General features: G+C 40.9%; 1 protein-coding gene across 8 annotated transcripts in view; it reads right to left on the bottom strand.

Moving 5' to 3' along the window:
- Positions 1 to 1135: 1135 nt before the first annotated feature.
- LOC123512990 (b(0,+)-type amino acid transporter 1-like) overlaps positions 1136 to 16831 on the bottom strand; it is a 104414-nt gene continuing 88718 nt past the window's right edge. For 5 of the 8 annotated variants that reach the window (XM_045269773.1, XM_045269768.1, XM_045269775.1 and 2 more), the window contains 8 exons: positions 16027 to 16252; positions 15847 to 15891; positions 13687 to 13810; positions 11764 to 11870; positions 7707 to 7803; positions 7317 to 7466; positions 5645 to 5813; positions 1136 to 5165 (listed from right to left, as the gene is read on the bottom strand). In XM_045269773.1, the coding sequence (XP_045125708.1) occupies positions 5098 to 5165; positions 5645 to 5813; positions 7317 to 7466; positions 7707 to 7803; positions 11764 to 11870; positions 13687 to 13810; positions 15847 to 15891; positions 16027 to 16252 (986 nt within the window). In that variant the 3' untranslated portion in view covers positions 1136 to 5097. Of the gene's footprint in view, positions 5166 to 5644; positions 5814 to 7316; positions 7467 to 7706; positions 7804 to 9185; positions 9290 to 10345; positions 10453 to 11763; positions 11871 to 13686; positions 13811 to 15846; positions 15892 to 16026; positions 16253 to 16831 lie in introns of all 8 variants that reach the window. The other 3 variants (XM_045269770.1, XM_045269774.1, XM_045269769.1) reach the window with 2 other exon arrangements.

Raw genomic sequence — 16831 nt, 5'->3', positions numbered from 1 at the left:
TTCTTCTGATGTTCATATGAGACGCGGAAAATGAGCTGCGCAGTCAGCCAGCTGGTACCAATAAGAATTGCAGTTTGTGAGTTAAGGCGGGTTCACACTTGCCAATATGCGAGTGAAATTACAGATCGGTTGAGTTTCCGACTGGACTGGACTGGAAAAAAGCCGCAAAACAAGACCAACATGTTAGTCTTCTTCAGTCGATTTGCGACTTTGTTTACGTTGTGATATCACGGAGAAAGGTTTGAAAATGTGGTGTCGATGTAGAGAAGATTTTGGAGTTGTGAGGGAAAAAGAGCACATCTGGGATCCTAAAAACGAATTCTACAGCAAAAAAGCTTATGAAGATTGGCTTTTGATGAGATAGCTGTCACTCTCTGATGACTGCTTCCCTCTCTGCATGGTGTTGGTGAGGAGTGAATACTTAATTGTGATTATTTAATTTGATCGCAATCGTCATCGTCACCAGAGGAAGACATCTGCCTGGTCTTCCAACCAGCCAATACTTCCTAATCGCTATGTTTGAATGTGTTCCGACTAGGAGGCGGCAGTCAATACTTCTAGCGACTTGCAATTTCAGTCGCATATTGACACGTGTGAACCCGCCTTTACAGCATACTACAGTGACAGTCTCAATCGCGAGGATTCGATCGAGTCCCAAGAAGTCAGCAGTATAGGTCCTTTTTCTCTCGTTCGCCCTCGCTTCTCCCTCTCCGTCTGTGCGACGTGTATGTGAGTTTGTGACAATGACACTTTCCTGGAACGTAATGAAAAGACAATGTGACGTTCTCTTGACATTCCTGTGTCGCCCGGAGTGTGTGACCGAGAGAATTGTGAGTGTGTAGCGTGTCTTTCTGTAAATAAAAGGCCTAGTAATTGAGCTAGTGCCTGTCCTTCACCCTGTTTGCCTCCTGTCTATCTGAGTCTGCCGCTTTGCTTGACAGTATTGTGCAAGAGTGGCAGTTATACGCTACAACACAATCTCTGACGGTCTCTCCACTTTCTACGGTCTACCCTTTTACATAAGTTTCTTAAATCTTACGGAGATTGTAACTTACCTGCTGGCTGAGGGACTATATAAAGATAAAGAAGGAATAGGAGAGGGGATGCACGAACCGAAGATAGATAAAATAATGAATGATTGATATTTTTTTATTCAGTCCCGTACAGTGATTTACAGTATTATAACATCTATAAATTTTCAATATAAATATTTCTTTTTTACATACACATTTCTCTTCTTACAAGTAGAAACCTCGGAGCCGCCCCGGGAATGCAGACCAACAGACGCTCGTGAACAGAAGCCACACGCCGTGGAAGCCTTAGTACTGCTTACTAAACTCTCATTATCTAACTTAATAAAGGGACGTTGTGAGTTTTAGAGTTGTCTTTTCTAACATAACGATGAAGGCCGCCTGAAAGTATCCCATTAGTCTAGCATAGTACAATTCGATACCCAGTTACGTAGATGATTGATAATTTTGCCACACAGCTTGCGAGCGTGATTATCATAATGTACCTATTGACAAATTTCATAAAATAAATTCAACAATTCTTAATTCCAATTTCAAGTATTCGTTAAATGATACATAACTTGTAAATCATGATGCACTTTACATTTTGGACAAGAATTGATAGAATGTTGTGGGTTCCAAGTATCAAACCAACAATATTTGACAATTTAGCATTTGGATTGCTACAATAGTGTATCTCACATAAATAATATGAGACAGATAATGGTGGATATGGAGGTTCACAACATAGGGTAGACGTAAAGAAAAATTGGCGACCTTCAACAGAAATAGAGATAATGATTAGGCTTCGTCCAGTCCATGTTTGACATTCCCGAGTTCTAACAGTCTTGAGATGGAATTGTGCCTCATAATGCATATATTTAACACCATCCAGTACACAGAGGCCTCGGTCTCCTCAAAACTATAAGAACTGTTGGTATGGTATTAGTATTCTAGTCATACCAACTCTGATCAGTCTCCCCGGAGCGACTGTCACGAAAAACACAACTCAGCCATCACAGGTTTTCTCTTCCAGGCAGGAGCGCCACTCAAGCCTATCACAGATAACGCAGTGCAGCCCCAGCTAGTGTATTGTAGCAATAAATCTTCCACACTAACCTTCCACTTCTAAGGAAATAAAGTGATGATGATTGCATTAACGGTGATGATAAAGAAAAAAAAAAAAAAAAAAAAACCTTCACGTACACCAGTAACTCTCTCTCTCTCTCTCTCTCTCTCTCTCTCTCTCTCTCTCTCTCTCTCTCTCTCTCTCTCTCAAAACCCAAATATTATGGCTAAACTATACATCTTCATATGAGAAACAGTGACATTTTCTTTACCACACAAAAGTTAACAAATAATCATTAAAAAGAAAAAAAAAAAAATGTGCCTCATTGCGACAAGTTTTCTTTCTCTTGCCCACAAATACCGGGCAGTTTTATACATATTTTCCCCTTGAACTTAATAAAACAATAAACATTAATCTATTAAAACGAATAAAATAAAAGATTTATATTCAATGACCTGAACACAACGGCTGCCTCCACACATACACAAGGCCTTCGCTCTGGAGAGGAGAAAGATAGGTGGTCACACTGTACAGTAGACATTAGACATTACCAGTTCTCGCTATATGAAAAGCAGTAATAGTAATATGATTGATCTAACCGATGATTAAACCCCACTTTCTCTCTCCAGTGTTCCTAGGCTTCCTGTACTAGTGATGGAGCAACAATAATCTTCAACACCCAAGCCGTGAACTAAAAGTAAAAGTGGCAAGCAAGAACAGAAACAGGACGCAGAGGGCTGGAAAAGGTTGTGGCGGTAGAAGTGGTGGTGGTGGTGTAGCCTAATCAATAACACGGCTTGAGTCACGCCCAGGCTGCATAAGTCTGTTTGCTGTTTATTTCGTGTACTGTATTATGTATGCATGTACTTGTATCTGTTAATGTATATCGGATAGCTAAAACACACACACACACACACACACACACACACACACACACACACACACACACACGAAAAATAAAAAAGTTAAAAATTTGTACAATCTGCTCAGCTCACCCATCACGTCTTGTCTCCTCAGATGGGTCGCCTAACCACCTCAGCTTCTCCTCCTCCTCCTCCTCCTCCTCCTGCTGCAGCTCCTTCGCGATGAACGCCTGAGGAGCATAGGTCTGTGGACCCTGGAGAGAGAGAGAGAGAGAGAGAGAGAGAGAGAGAGAGAGAGAGAGAGAGAGAAGCTCCAGAGATAAGACGATCGAAAGGGAAATTAAAACTCTCTCTCTCTCTCTCTCTCTCTCTCTCTCTCTCTCTCCGGGTCCACGAGCATCACCTAACACTTCGACCCTTCGCCTAAGACAAAAAATCATCCTTCCTAAAAATATAACGTGTGTATAATCGCGACGCCTTGTATGTTGTATGCATGTATGTGACTGCCACTTTAATTGCTTACAAGTAGTACAGTGTTCACAACAATATAACTCAATCAGCAGTTCAATGTGACCGAAATGACACCGAAATGAACGAAACACACTGACATAGCCAACACATCGTTATCTTTTCTTCATCCCTATATATTTCTCTTCGCAGTAGCGTATCATATCTTTTTGTTTTATACATTAGTTACTGATTTCAGTTTAAATCATGTTATGATGTCCTTGTAATTATCATCATACTCCTCAGTCTCCTACAGTTGTCTATGGTCTTGATTAGTACAGTGAAGGCTCCGTGTCGGTAAGAGGTGCTGTGGAGTGGTGCTGTATATTGGAAACGCCCGCATCCTCAAACACTTCGCTCTTCCGCCATGACTATTTTTCAAACGCTACAGAGATGATTATCCGGGTTCTTAAGAGTACTTCTCCAGCCTTTAATGTTGATGTCATGTTAATATGTCACTAGAAAAGTGACATATTAACATGTTGATTCAACTAGAACCTTTGAAAATAGTCTGAGTTACAGCGCAGAAGTGTTTCAGAGCATGCCAGCGGGTCACTAAATGATATGGCCTGCTCTTGTTTCTCCTCTTATCCAACTTCCTCTTAAATCCTTTTTTTTTTTTTTTTTATCTTTTTCCATGTCTTCTCTGTAACGATCTTCTATTCTTTGCTTTCCTCCTCCTCCTCTCATCTCTTATTTTCTTTTCCTTTATTTTTTTTCTTTTACTTGCTGTCTTGTGTCACTGCGGTGGTGGTGATGGTAGTGTTGGTGGTGGTAGTGGGGGTTGGTGGTGGTGGTGATGGTAGTGTTGGTGGTGGTAGTGGGGGGGTTGGTGGTGGTGGAGCAGATGGTATAGTGAGGATCAGTAGTTGTCTTTTGTGCCACGAGCCTCACACAGCAACAAAGTGCCCACTAAGTGATATCATTACAATGTGGCATGCTCAACATTCCACACTTACTTCTCTACTACAAGTATAACACAAAGTTAGAAAAAAATAGTTATTTCTCAATCATCTGACAATTAATTATGTATCCTTTAGGAATCCTGCTAATCTCACTGTCTTTTTTATATTTTGTCTTTTTCATTCTACTATTACTGGTAGGCTACTCATACAGTCCTCATAAGTTCGTTTTTTTTTTGGGCTAAAAAAACACTGAAATTCAGCGACAATTACAACACATAAATAAACTATATATTACAAATATTTGATAATAAAACGGTACAAATCGAACATATAAAATCGCATTTGGAGAATCACCTTTGAGATTACATAAAATAATGATACTTACTAAAGCAGCGGCTGAAACACTACACAGAGGGAATTTCCTTCCTTCCTACAGCTTCACACGAGGCTCCTCACTAGGAGTACCCCATCACCAAACTCTGCGTCCCCAGCCTCCCTCCGTCAGATTCCGCCACTCTCTCGCCCTAACTTGCTCGTGATGAACAAGATATATAAAATAAACATTTGGTAAACGCTACGCAGTACATCCCATCGCCACCCTAAGGAGCGTATAGTCATTATAGCACTGTCATCACTGTAACACGCGGCCACCTCGCCAGGGAGGCGTGCTTGGCTGCCGCTGCTGGTAATGATAAACTTCATGGAATGCAAAGGAAGCGCCTCGCCGCCCACACGCGCACCGACTAGGCGTCCGGCATCACGTCTGTGGGCACCACCTCCAACAGCAGCTGGAAGAACGTCGTCAAGTGGCCTGCAAGGAGAAAGTGACGCGCTTAAGGGCTTGCCAGGGAGGTGTGGAATGAATATACCTCACTAGATTGCTTTACATGGACCAAGGTAAAGTGTTGTGTTTAAGTGTGGGGTATGAAAAGTGTTGCCAAAAAGACTACACATCAGAGGTGCTTTAAATAGACGGGGAGTAACGCACTCAAGAGAGCAACGCACTAAACAAGCTTGCGAGGGAGTCTTGCGTGAAAACATCATTCGGGTGCTTTACAAGGACCAAGATACAGTGATGTGGTTCTGGATTTCAAAAGTTATCTTGAACATATCACTAATGCTTTATATGGATGAATATCAAGTGTTTTGGTTCTGATATATGAAAATAATTGTCTTGAACACATCAGAGTTGTTTTACCTAGTACATCAAGTGATTTGGTTCTGGACACGAAAGGAGTTAAGTATTTTGAAATCTCATTTAGTACACTGACAGAAATAGAGCAGCCTTACCCATTCCCGGTAGAGACTTCTTGAGATAGACGAAGGGGAAGTAGAAGAAGAGACCAGCCACGATGAACAGTGTGGCGTAGAGGTACTCGATCTGTGGGGAGTCGATGATAGGCCCCACCACCAAGTATATGGAGATGAGCAACACCAGCACTGGGATGACGATTGGCACCTGGCGGACACGAACATAACTAAAGCTGAGGGATGCTGGCCACGATGATACAAGCTCTACAACCTATACTAGTGCCTAAACATTCCCTGGACGCGACAGTGGAAAAAATCTGGTACAGCTGGCGTGTTTTAGGGACCCTTGAATGGCAATAACGGAAAATAGAGACGAGAGACAAGTTTAAATGATTTCTTTAATTGATATTCAAAGAAGAAAAGCGACATAACATTCCTTAACAGAACAATGCAAGTGGCAGTGACAGAGCGTTATATATGTGAGAAAATCTAAAGTAGAAAATTTTCGATGATATTTTAAAGGCAAAGTTGAATTGTATACTTGAAGATGGCAGGAGTACTATAATAAAGCCTAGTATGAAATTTGCTAGTGTCAATGGTCCTTATTAAGAAACATTTTTCTCTCTCACCACGACTATTGTCTAAGGCCACAAAAATGATTAGTCAATTTGTCAAGAGCGTTTATTCTGTAAGAAATATATAAATCTTGCTAATCTGTCACTAAAACCTATTCTGTTCAATTCTATGATGCAAGAGTTAACCAGTACTCTCAGTCATTCATACCTTTCTCTGGTAAACTCTGGAACTCTCTGCCTGCTTCTGTATTTCCGTCTTCCTACGACTTGTCTTCTTTTAAGAGGGAGGTTTCAAGACATCTGTCCCTGACCTCTGGCTAATTCTATATCATTCTTTAAGGGATCTGGCATTTCAAGTGGGTCTTTTTTCTTAATCTTTTGTTGCCTCTTGCATTATAAAAAAAAAAAGCTTAAAAACCAGTGTAGTTGCTACTAGAGCCTATTGAAAGTAGTGAGGATATGGCGCAGCAGAGAGTAAGGCTGGGTGCACACGAGACACTTTTTGTAGTCAGTGGCATTAACGAAAAGTGGCCGCCACAGAAATAGTCGCCACGTTAAGTTATGAGTAGGTGCACCTTGCACACGAGCCATTCAGTAATGGCCACTGATGAGGTCAGTGTCATCATATAATAAGAAAGAATTATTTACACACACACATACACACGAAAGATTACTCTAGTGGGTGACCATGCACAGCCCCACACACCTCTATCCACAATTTTCTTTAATATTCTTATAGCTGTATTAATTCAGCTGGAAATCTTTAAGTCCTGCTGGTGTTTTCTGAGCCTCTGCAATCAATGTTTCACAGTCAAACAACTCAAACATGTCTTCTACCCACTTCGTTCACGGAAAGAATAGTTGACTCTGTGACGCGGGTGGCAAGGTGGTGGCAACTAAAAGTGGCTCATGTGCAGGCTGCCACAGTTGTGTAGTCGGAAAATTGGATCCGCCTGCCACTACTTGCCACTATTTTTTGGTCGCCACAAAAAAAATGGCCCGTATGTTTGCAGCAATAGAGATGTGTGTTTTATTTTGATAGTTTTTTGTGGTGGCCACTGATCACAAAAAAAAAAAAAGTGACTCGTGTGCACCCAGCCTAAGAATGCTGAATATTGTCTGAGTGGCCTGGCTACCTTGTATGGGCGAGGTGCGTCAGGCATGGTGAAACGCATGACGATGAGAGCAGTCATGGCTCCTCCATAGAAGATCCAGGCGGTAAAGCTGAAGAAGTCGATGAGGGAGCCGATGTCAGAGGGAATCACCATAATGAGAGCAATGGCCGCCTGGAAGACATAATGGTGTTACTGTCTGAGCATGACGAGTGTTGTGAAAAAAAATGGTGGCAGCAATAAAATTTGTATTATCATAATAGTCATTGATGGTTGAAAGAGTCACTCACACACACACACACACACACACACTCACACACACACACACGCACTCACACACACACACACACACACACACACACACACACACACACACACACACACACACACACACACAAACACACGAATACTCACATTAAAGAGGAGGGCTGGGGATGGTGTCAGCTTCCTGTTGTGGACGTAAGAGAGAACATCCACCATGTGTCCTTCTCTTGCCGCCACGAAGCACAACCTGCAAGAACACCCAGCCCCGCTCACCACATGCCCTACACACACACCGTCACTAACACACCCTAAGTAAGCTCTCTGCTATCCCTGCACCTCATTGTCTGCCTTCTTCCTCCTATAGCATGCAGTGTGTGGCAACTGTATCCTCACCCTTTAAGTATTAGAAGGCAGGAACTTGCTATCATTCCTATTATTCCAATAAAAATGCATAATGTGTGGATTTTTATCTCAGTGACGAGAATAGTATTGGTTTTATAAATAGCAATTTGGGATTGTTCATACTGCAATAATTATACTGTTTACTCTATTATTATCAGAGTTATTACTGTAATGAGCCTGATTTCATAATTGGCTATGTCAATAATGATCTTGTCTAGTCTATCATTGAATTATCAGAATTGACGTAATGACATGACCACTTCTGTGTGAATCTTCGTTTATATTGAAACCAATACCAAATAAAATACTGAGGTGAAGCACTGTACCAACGAAAGTTGTAATCTTTCATCACTAGAAACTATAATCTTATTGTAATCCTACTTTCATCACTTCTACACACATTTTTTCATTGATATCAATAAAGTAAACAAACAAGATTTTCATCAAGTTTTATCCTACGTATACCTAGAACTGAGGGACTCTCTTAACTTAATTAGCTGGCATACACTGCAGCTGTTACCTGGACCTATATAACAGATAAGACATTCACAAAACAGCACTAACATCAATAAAGCACAGAACAGAGCATCACGTCCCATCATAAAGGACGCTTTCTATAAAACTCTTGACAAGCTTTGGCATGCATCTCTGGGCACAACAGATACGAATAAAGCAAAATGCAGCAATAAAAGCAAGCAATACAAAGGTAAATATGTTAGCTGCAAATGATGAATAAGTAAAAAAGCCATTGCAAAACACTGATACACATGCAAATAATTGTAAAATAGAAATGATAATAACAAAGAGTCTATAGTAGCGACAGCAAATCCAATGACTACAAAACATACGTGCATAAGTGATGACTCATCCTCTAATCATCACCGGGATCACCGACAGACAGATAGACAGACAAGACAGACCCAGCAGTGAGTGATCCTGCCACCAATGCAACGGCTGTCTTCCTGTCTTTTTTAAATAAAATTGGGAAAAAAAGATGGAAAGCGGAAAATACAACAAAGGAAAACAGAAAAATACAGAAAACCGATGAAAGAAAATGAGGACAGGGCGCCATCAACAAAACAGCATGAAGGTTACTACGTCATCAAACCATGAGTGTTCATGCCACGCGGTACGTCATGCCATGAGTCTCAACACTAGTTAGGGACATGCAGCAAGGGAAGGGGCAGTACTTGTAGCCTCGTGAATACTGTACTCCCAGACGCGTACCTGCCGGAGGTAAACGCTGTGCCATTTGCAGCCCCAAAGGTGGAGAGCGTGACTGCGAGGGGCATGAGGAAGGCAGCCCAACCAAGCACCCGATTGCCAAAAGTCTAGTGAGGAAAGATGACCCGGTGATAGGAAACGTAGAAGAGAATATGCTGGCTGTGCAATGTGTGTATGTTCCAGAGTATATGTTAACAATGCCAGCGTAACTAGGGATGGTTAATGAAAGGTGAAGGAAAGGTGATCAAATAATAGCTACGGTAGGAGACGTAGAAGAACTGTGGTGATGCAGGTTCAAGAGCATATGTTAAGAATCTAGCTATATTTTAGGTATTACTAGTGACTAATGTAGGAAAAATGACCAAGTAATAAGATGTACAGAGAAGTTAAACATGAGATGAGCAAATGGGAGGTGGAAGAGAATATGGAGACAAGGTATGTAAGGTTCCAGAGTATATGTTCAGAATCCAACTATATTTCAGGTATTACTATATGAAAGATGACCCAGTAATAAGACTTACAGAGAAGTTAAATATCACGAGCTTTCACATTATAGAAAGTTAGAAATACATGTATGAAAGATGATCCAGTGTCAGGAGATACAGAAGAGAACTTTGTAATGTATGTGGTGTTAAAAATCTCAGTTATGTAGGATATTGCAAGTGGCTGAAGGAGAAATAATTGATGTAGGAGTGATAGAACAGGCTATGGAACAGTGTTGATTTGCAAACTACACAAATTAATAAAGAACTGATCAGGAGGCAAGACAAGATAGATTTCTTTCCACTGATCTTGGCCAAACATCCTTTTCTTTTCACCCAGAACAATGACCTTCACGTATGATATTTGTATACAAGACACTGACAGACAGACGAACAAATTAGTTGTCAATGATATCAATAAAAAAATGAATAAATAAAAAGTGAATCGCGTAAAATTTTAAGTACAAGAGGCTGACACAGACGAACAAAACAAACATTACAGTTGCCCATGTTATCAATTACAAGAAACAAACAGATAAACTGGTATATAAAAAAGCGACTTATATTAACTTTTATGTACAAGAGTTACTGAGAGCGTTGGAGTCAATAAGAGACCAGTTAATTTATCGTTAATATCCACGTTAATATACCCGAGTTAATCAGATGAGACAACACACCGACCTCCCGGAAGTGAAGCAGCTTCCATTTGCTGATCCAAAGGTCGACAAGGCAACAGCAGCAACCATAAGGATCGTGCCGTAGTAGCCCAGAATTCTCTTGCCAAACAACTAAATACAATTAAACACAACTAGTACTCGTACTGTTAAACGCTTTGCGCTCTCGCTAGGGTAATTTTCAAAGCTTACAGAAATGGCTAGTCTGGTTTCCGTGACTATTTGGTCCCTGAATGACTTGTTAGTGAAGGAATGTCAAAAATGTTTAAAGATAGCTAGGCAAACGTTGGAAAAGACCAAGATGAAAATATAACTAATGTGTATCACAGCCGTGTCTTCTTCCTGAGTAGTTTGTTAGAGGAAGCAATGTCAAAATAAATGTAAAGATATCTAAACAATTATTGGAGAGATCAAGAAGAGAAATATAACTATAGCATATGAATTGTTATTTTCTTAGTAGTAATGAAAGAAATGTCGAAAAAAACCCTTGAAAGATACCTTAACAAACATTGGACGAATCAAGAACACAAAATGACCAAAAAGCATCAATTGTGTCCACTATTACCACTACACCACCACCACAACTGTAGCGGCATACTATATATATATATATATATATATATATATATATATATATATATATATATATATATATATATATATATATATATATATATTCCACTCCCTTGAATGCCTCAGCTTCTCAACGCCTCAGTGCGGTGATATCACTTTTAACATACAATACGCGGACACCACAGAGAGAAGCGGTGATGGATGAGTCTTTACGATCTGTAGATAAAATTTATGCTCAGTGAAGTCGGCGTCGCCCAAGAATGAAGTAACAAGTTATACACTGGCAAAGGATTATGCTCTTACTGAAATGAGAGGTACCTTTGAAAACCCCACATGTAACTTCTACTATAGTTCTTGCAAAGCAGTGTGACAATCAGCAGCACATGGCTAAAAGTTCACGAACACGGCCACATGAATCACCATACTCTACTTATCATGTAAACAGTACCACCTATTCCCTCTTAGTCACCGTCTTAGAAGCTACTCCCTTCACCCATGCGGAAATTGTGTTAAGAATGTTTCCTTCACCTCAAGAACTACTAGTGCATTGTAGGTGTGCTGTATGTGGGCTTCGTCTAGTCCTTCATTCATTCATTACTTGCCCATCCACCAATCATCCAGTCATTCATGCTGCAGTCACATCACTAGTACCCGCAATATGCAATGAACAAACATCCCTTCACTTATGTATTAACCACCGATGCCTTAGTAACAGTTATGCTCAACTAAAACCTAAGAGTTACTCCTTCCACCACCAGTAACAAAGCGTGGCTGCATGATGTTATTAGCCCAACTGGTAGGATGAGATGAAGGCAAGGCGCAGAGCCGCCACGCATCAATTGTCACACAAACCTCGCCGACGTGAAACAGGAGCCATTGGCGGCACCGAAAGTGGACATGGCAACGGCGATGATCATGACGACTTCCCCAGCCTTCCCCATCAGCTGGTTCCCGAAAAACTAGGCATGATGTGGATGGAACACGAGTTAAGATCACGCCAGACTCAGCAATGTCACTATGCTAGAGAACATTAGATTTAAGAAAGTACCAGCTGGTTCCCGGGACACTAGGCATAATATGGATGGAACGCGAGTTAAGACCATGCCAAGGTTAACAATCACAGGTCAATACTATACAAGGAACTTTAAGACAAGAGGACATTAGTAATACGCAAGATAACTATTCCTATTGGTTACTTAATGTTTAAAATTAAGGGAACTAGAAGCTCAATAAACCATGATCTAGTATCAAAGATTAGATAAGGAAACACGTGAAATAAGGATATGAGACAAGTTGCTAACCGATACTAAGTGTAAAGTATCACACTAAAAACTGGTAAAAAAATAAACTGAAAAGAAAAACAGTGGGTAAATAATTGTTAAGGGAAAGTAACTATTAACTAACATACTGTAACAATAAGAGACTAAAGTTGTAATACATCGTATAGGAAAGTTAAGGACACAGCAAGTTATGAGTCAGAAATACTTAACTATAAGCAACCTGGGAAGTAACACATTTGTACACTTTTAAGAAAATAAAGCTATACATGAATAACAAAAAAAAAACAGTAATAATAATAATAACAATAATAAATACAGTATATTAAAAGATGCACATTATCCAAACCATCTGGAAGAATCACTGAACTTTTATATTAAGCCATAAAAATGTTAATAATAAAACTGCACTCCAGTAACTGAACACTAAGAGAACATTACGTTGAAACAACCGTGAAAATTACTGAGATAATGACCATGATCCTGAACCACTTACTGTCTCTCCCACTACGACTATTTTCAAAGGTTCTTAGAAATAGTTATCCTGTTAATAATGTATGAATCTTGTTAATCTGTCATTAAAACCATAGACAAACCCTTAAAAACCCGTGTAACTTTAACAAGAGCCAACGTAGAAATTTTGTTAATCTATCCCTAAAACTATAAATTTTACTCCCCGTGTAACTTCAACAGACGCCAATGCAGAAATCTTGTTTATCTGTCACTGAAACCATAAACAAACACTCTTAAAGACCTGTATAACTTTAACAAGAACCTCTTCAAAGTAATCGGGGAGTGGGAGAGAAGTGTTTCAGAATATGGACCATTGAATCATATATGAGTAAATATGAAAAGATCGTGCAGCAAGCCTCGCCTCCCAGCCTAACTATAAAAAACCCCTACCCAGCACACTGGTTGGGGTAGGGGGAGGGGAAGCCACGACACAACTACCTTACCACCAGCCTGCCGTGTACAAGTCTGGGCTCAGTGAAGCATCCAAACACTGTAAACACTCAATCATTGCAACTCAACCTCACTAACTCAACGCAAGCAATTGTGAGGTTCAAATAGTACCGTTTTTAGTTCAGATCAATGAGAAAATAACACCTAAGAGAAGTTCTACTAAATGGAGAAGGGGTGATTATTGTGTCATATCTAAATGTTTCTAAATATTAGCGAAAACACAAAACTCAACAGGGTCTTTTTCTTTCTTTAATTTTCGTGAGTGTGTTATTAGTCTATAATTTTCGATATCTTTTGTTCTTGAAGTCATCGTCATGGAGTTTTACCTTATTTGCAACCAAAATATTAATCCTAACAACTATTTCCACAGCGTTTGTGCGTAATAAGTATTTAAGTCTTATTATGAAGCCTCTCAGTTACCACCATCGATATTTGAGGTGTGAAAAAGAAGCATGAAAAAGACCCTGGAACATCGGTATCTCACTCCCGATCTCGCTCTCCCGCTGCCACGAGACGCGCAGCGATCTATACTTACCACAGCGACTGTCTCTGAGGCGAGCAGCTCGTCGATGCTCATCACGGCCAGATAGGACACGTTCACTAGCAGGTAGCATACGGTCACCAGTGGCAGGCCGATGATGATGGCTCGGGGAAGGTTCCTACAAAGCACAATACACGAAAACGTCAGCGGGGTTACTGGAACGTTAAGAGGAGGTTCCTGCAACAGACAGTACATGGTAATGTTAGGGGGTGGGGGAGTGTAAGAGATAAAGTAACGCGTAAAATCACGAAAAAAAATAAAATTATTCCATTAGGTAGCGCATTATCTTAAGTCATATTGCAGCGCTAGGATTAACGAGAGAACGCCGCTACATCTCCCACCGGGCAACTAGGTTTGACAAGGATTGGAACACGAGTCGCTTTTACCAATTACGCCACCCACCCCCAAAACTCCCAAAGAAATGCGTAGTTTTATTAAGCATACAATATACATTAAGGTACTATTTTGTAGAAGACTCAGATATCTAATGAAGAGTAATACATTTCTAGTCAAAGAGAGAGATAATCATTGTTGAAACGCTGACGCTGTAGTGTTTCAGTTGGTGGCGTCTTGCTGCGTTATAGCCGGCAGGTGGTTCAAATTTCCTTTCACTCCAAGCTCTAGTATTTTGTTGGTGTATTTTTGGGTTGGTGCCGAGAAGGGAGTGTCCGGGGTAGTACTGCCTAGCATACATAAAAGGCTGAGGGCGGACTGATATAGATACTGATTGAGAGCTTCAAACGTTGTGCTGACATTGACTTCTGCACATAGGCCAAAATAACTAATAGGTAATAATTAAATGAACCATCGTGCTTTGTGAGATGTACTTTAGATGACACTTAGAAAGATGGCCATCGATGATAATGATAATGGTAATGGTAACAGTAATTATGTAATGACTGGAAGGAAGGCAACACTTCATGCGCGAGTCAGTCCACCACCACCACCACCATTAGTCCACTACCAAGAAAGGCTCTCCCGCCCCGGCACCATCCACCACCACCAGACTAGCTTGAGTGGCATAACATTCCCATTGAGAGGGTTGGACATTGCTTTAAGAGATCTGGAGGTGGCGACAGGCAGTATCATCACAGCTATCTGCCGCCATCATGTGAGGACAGATTGAGGCTGTTCTCTTGCTCAACCCGCCCGCCCCGCCAGCCAGCAAGCCAGCCTCGCCAGCCAGCCAGCTCACCCCCGCTGCCTTGATGTTATTATTAGAATGGAGCACAGTGGCCGCCAACAATCATCAAGCCCTGACATTTGTGTAGTGGAGAAAGGAGATGAAGCAGTAATGGTTGCAGTAGAAGTAGTAGTAGTAGTAGTAGTAGTAGAACTAATAGTAATAGTAGTAGCAGTAGTGATCAGTAATCGCTAACTACAGAGAAGAGATACAGGTCGTCAGTTTCGCCACCACTACCACCACCACCACCACCACTACGGTTCGTGCTTGCCAGTCTAACAACACTGCCAGGGACGTAATGATGCTGAACGGGTTTGTGGGTCAGTATGAGTAGTCGAGTACGTAGATGCTTCGCGCTGAAACATTGCAGTCAGCCAGCCACAGCCACCTTTACCAACATACTTCCACTACATTCTGGGGCATCGTGTTCTCGTATTCATGACCTACAGAAAGCTTATACGTTGACTCATCTCCTTGATTATTTGTGGAAATTTTTTTTACTACATTCTTATTTTCCTATTTATGATACGGTATGTACGGTCAAAGAAAACGCGACGTGTGTGACTTTGCTGAACTGAAAAATTGAAGGAAGTTGTATTCTCACAATTCATAGCTATTCGTTGAGTTATTCATAATATACACATGCTCGGTAAGCTCCTGGGAAGGTGTAAAAATAGTTGAGGACTGAATGAAAGATACAGAAAGCTTAATAACTAAAGGACGCTGGTTCATATTCCTAGGTTAGTATACTCAAACACTGTTCCCTCATAAAGACTCATTTCAAACACTACACATATTTACTCAGGTTTTTATCGGCGTTTTCTCCATCTGACAATGCAGAATCCGTGTTTAACTGTCACTACAATCATGCGCACCACTTTAGAAATCATAGTAACTTCATCACAAGCTGCTGAAAGTAGTCGATGTCTAAGAAAGTATGCCGCGGTAAGGAACAAGGAAAGAATACTTACGTGTAGGGTTTCTTCAACTCTTCTGTCACGTAATTGAGGTTGTTCCTGGGGGAGAAAAAAAAACATATTTAAAGCAATAAGACAGAAAGTAACATGACGGAGAACTGGTACAAAGGTTACACTTCATATCAACACCAGTAACAACACCACAAGACAAGAAGAAAGAACCCAGCCACTTACCATCCGTCGTAGGCCCACAGACCGCTGTAGAAGGCTGTGGCCACGTCCCCGAAACTTTTGGTGGATCCCTCGAAGCCTTTAGCGAGGTGAGCCGTGTTGCCCTGCGCCAGCTTGACCATGCCGCCCACAACGATGATCAGAATGGCCAGCAGTTTAGCCGCCGTGAAGATGTTCTGTACACGGGTCGCCAGGTTCACCGAGTACGAGTTGATGAACGTGATCAGCACTGTTGTAGGAGGCGCAGCGGGGACAGAGATAGGGAGAGGGGGGGTTGGACGGTAGGGAGGGAGCGAGGGAAGGAAAGGAGTACGAAGGAAGATGATGAAGAAAGGAAAGGAAAAGAAAGATATGGAGAGGAGAGGAAAAGAGAAAAAAGAAGAGGAAAGATGGTAAAGGAAAGGAAATGAATGACGAGAAAGATAGAGGAAGAAAAGGCGAAGGAAAGATGGTGAAAAGGTCGAAGAAAAATAAGAAGAGAAATAGAAAAAGAAAAGAAAGGAACGGGGAATCGGGGAGAAGGTTAAAAAAGATGGTCATTAGAACAATTACCTAACAAATAATCATCATGATTATATATCCAAACAAAACTACCTTCCAAACTCAACTATTAACATGAAACAACAATTCCAAGGAAGATAAGCCAAGATAGAACCAAGAAAAGTGTAAAAAAATAAAGTATTTAGATAATAATGCATGATTTGAGATAATACTTAATTTCTGCAGATTATAATGACTGAATTAATCCATGCACACAGACACAGACAGACACCCACACCTACATCCACACACGCACACCCCCACACAC

Source organism: Portunus trituberculatus, chromosome 35, assembly GCF_017591435.1.
Source record: "Portunus trituberculatus isolate SZX2019 chromosome 35, ASM1759143v1, whole genome shotgun sequence".
In the NCBI taxonomy this organism is placed as follows: Eukaryota; Metazoa; Arthropoda; class Malacostraca; order Decapoda; family Portunidae; genus Portunus; species Portunus trituberculatus.
This window is presented reverse-complemented; position numbering and strand designations above follow the sequence as displayed.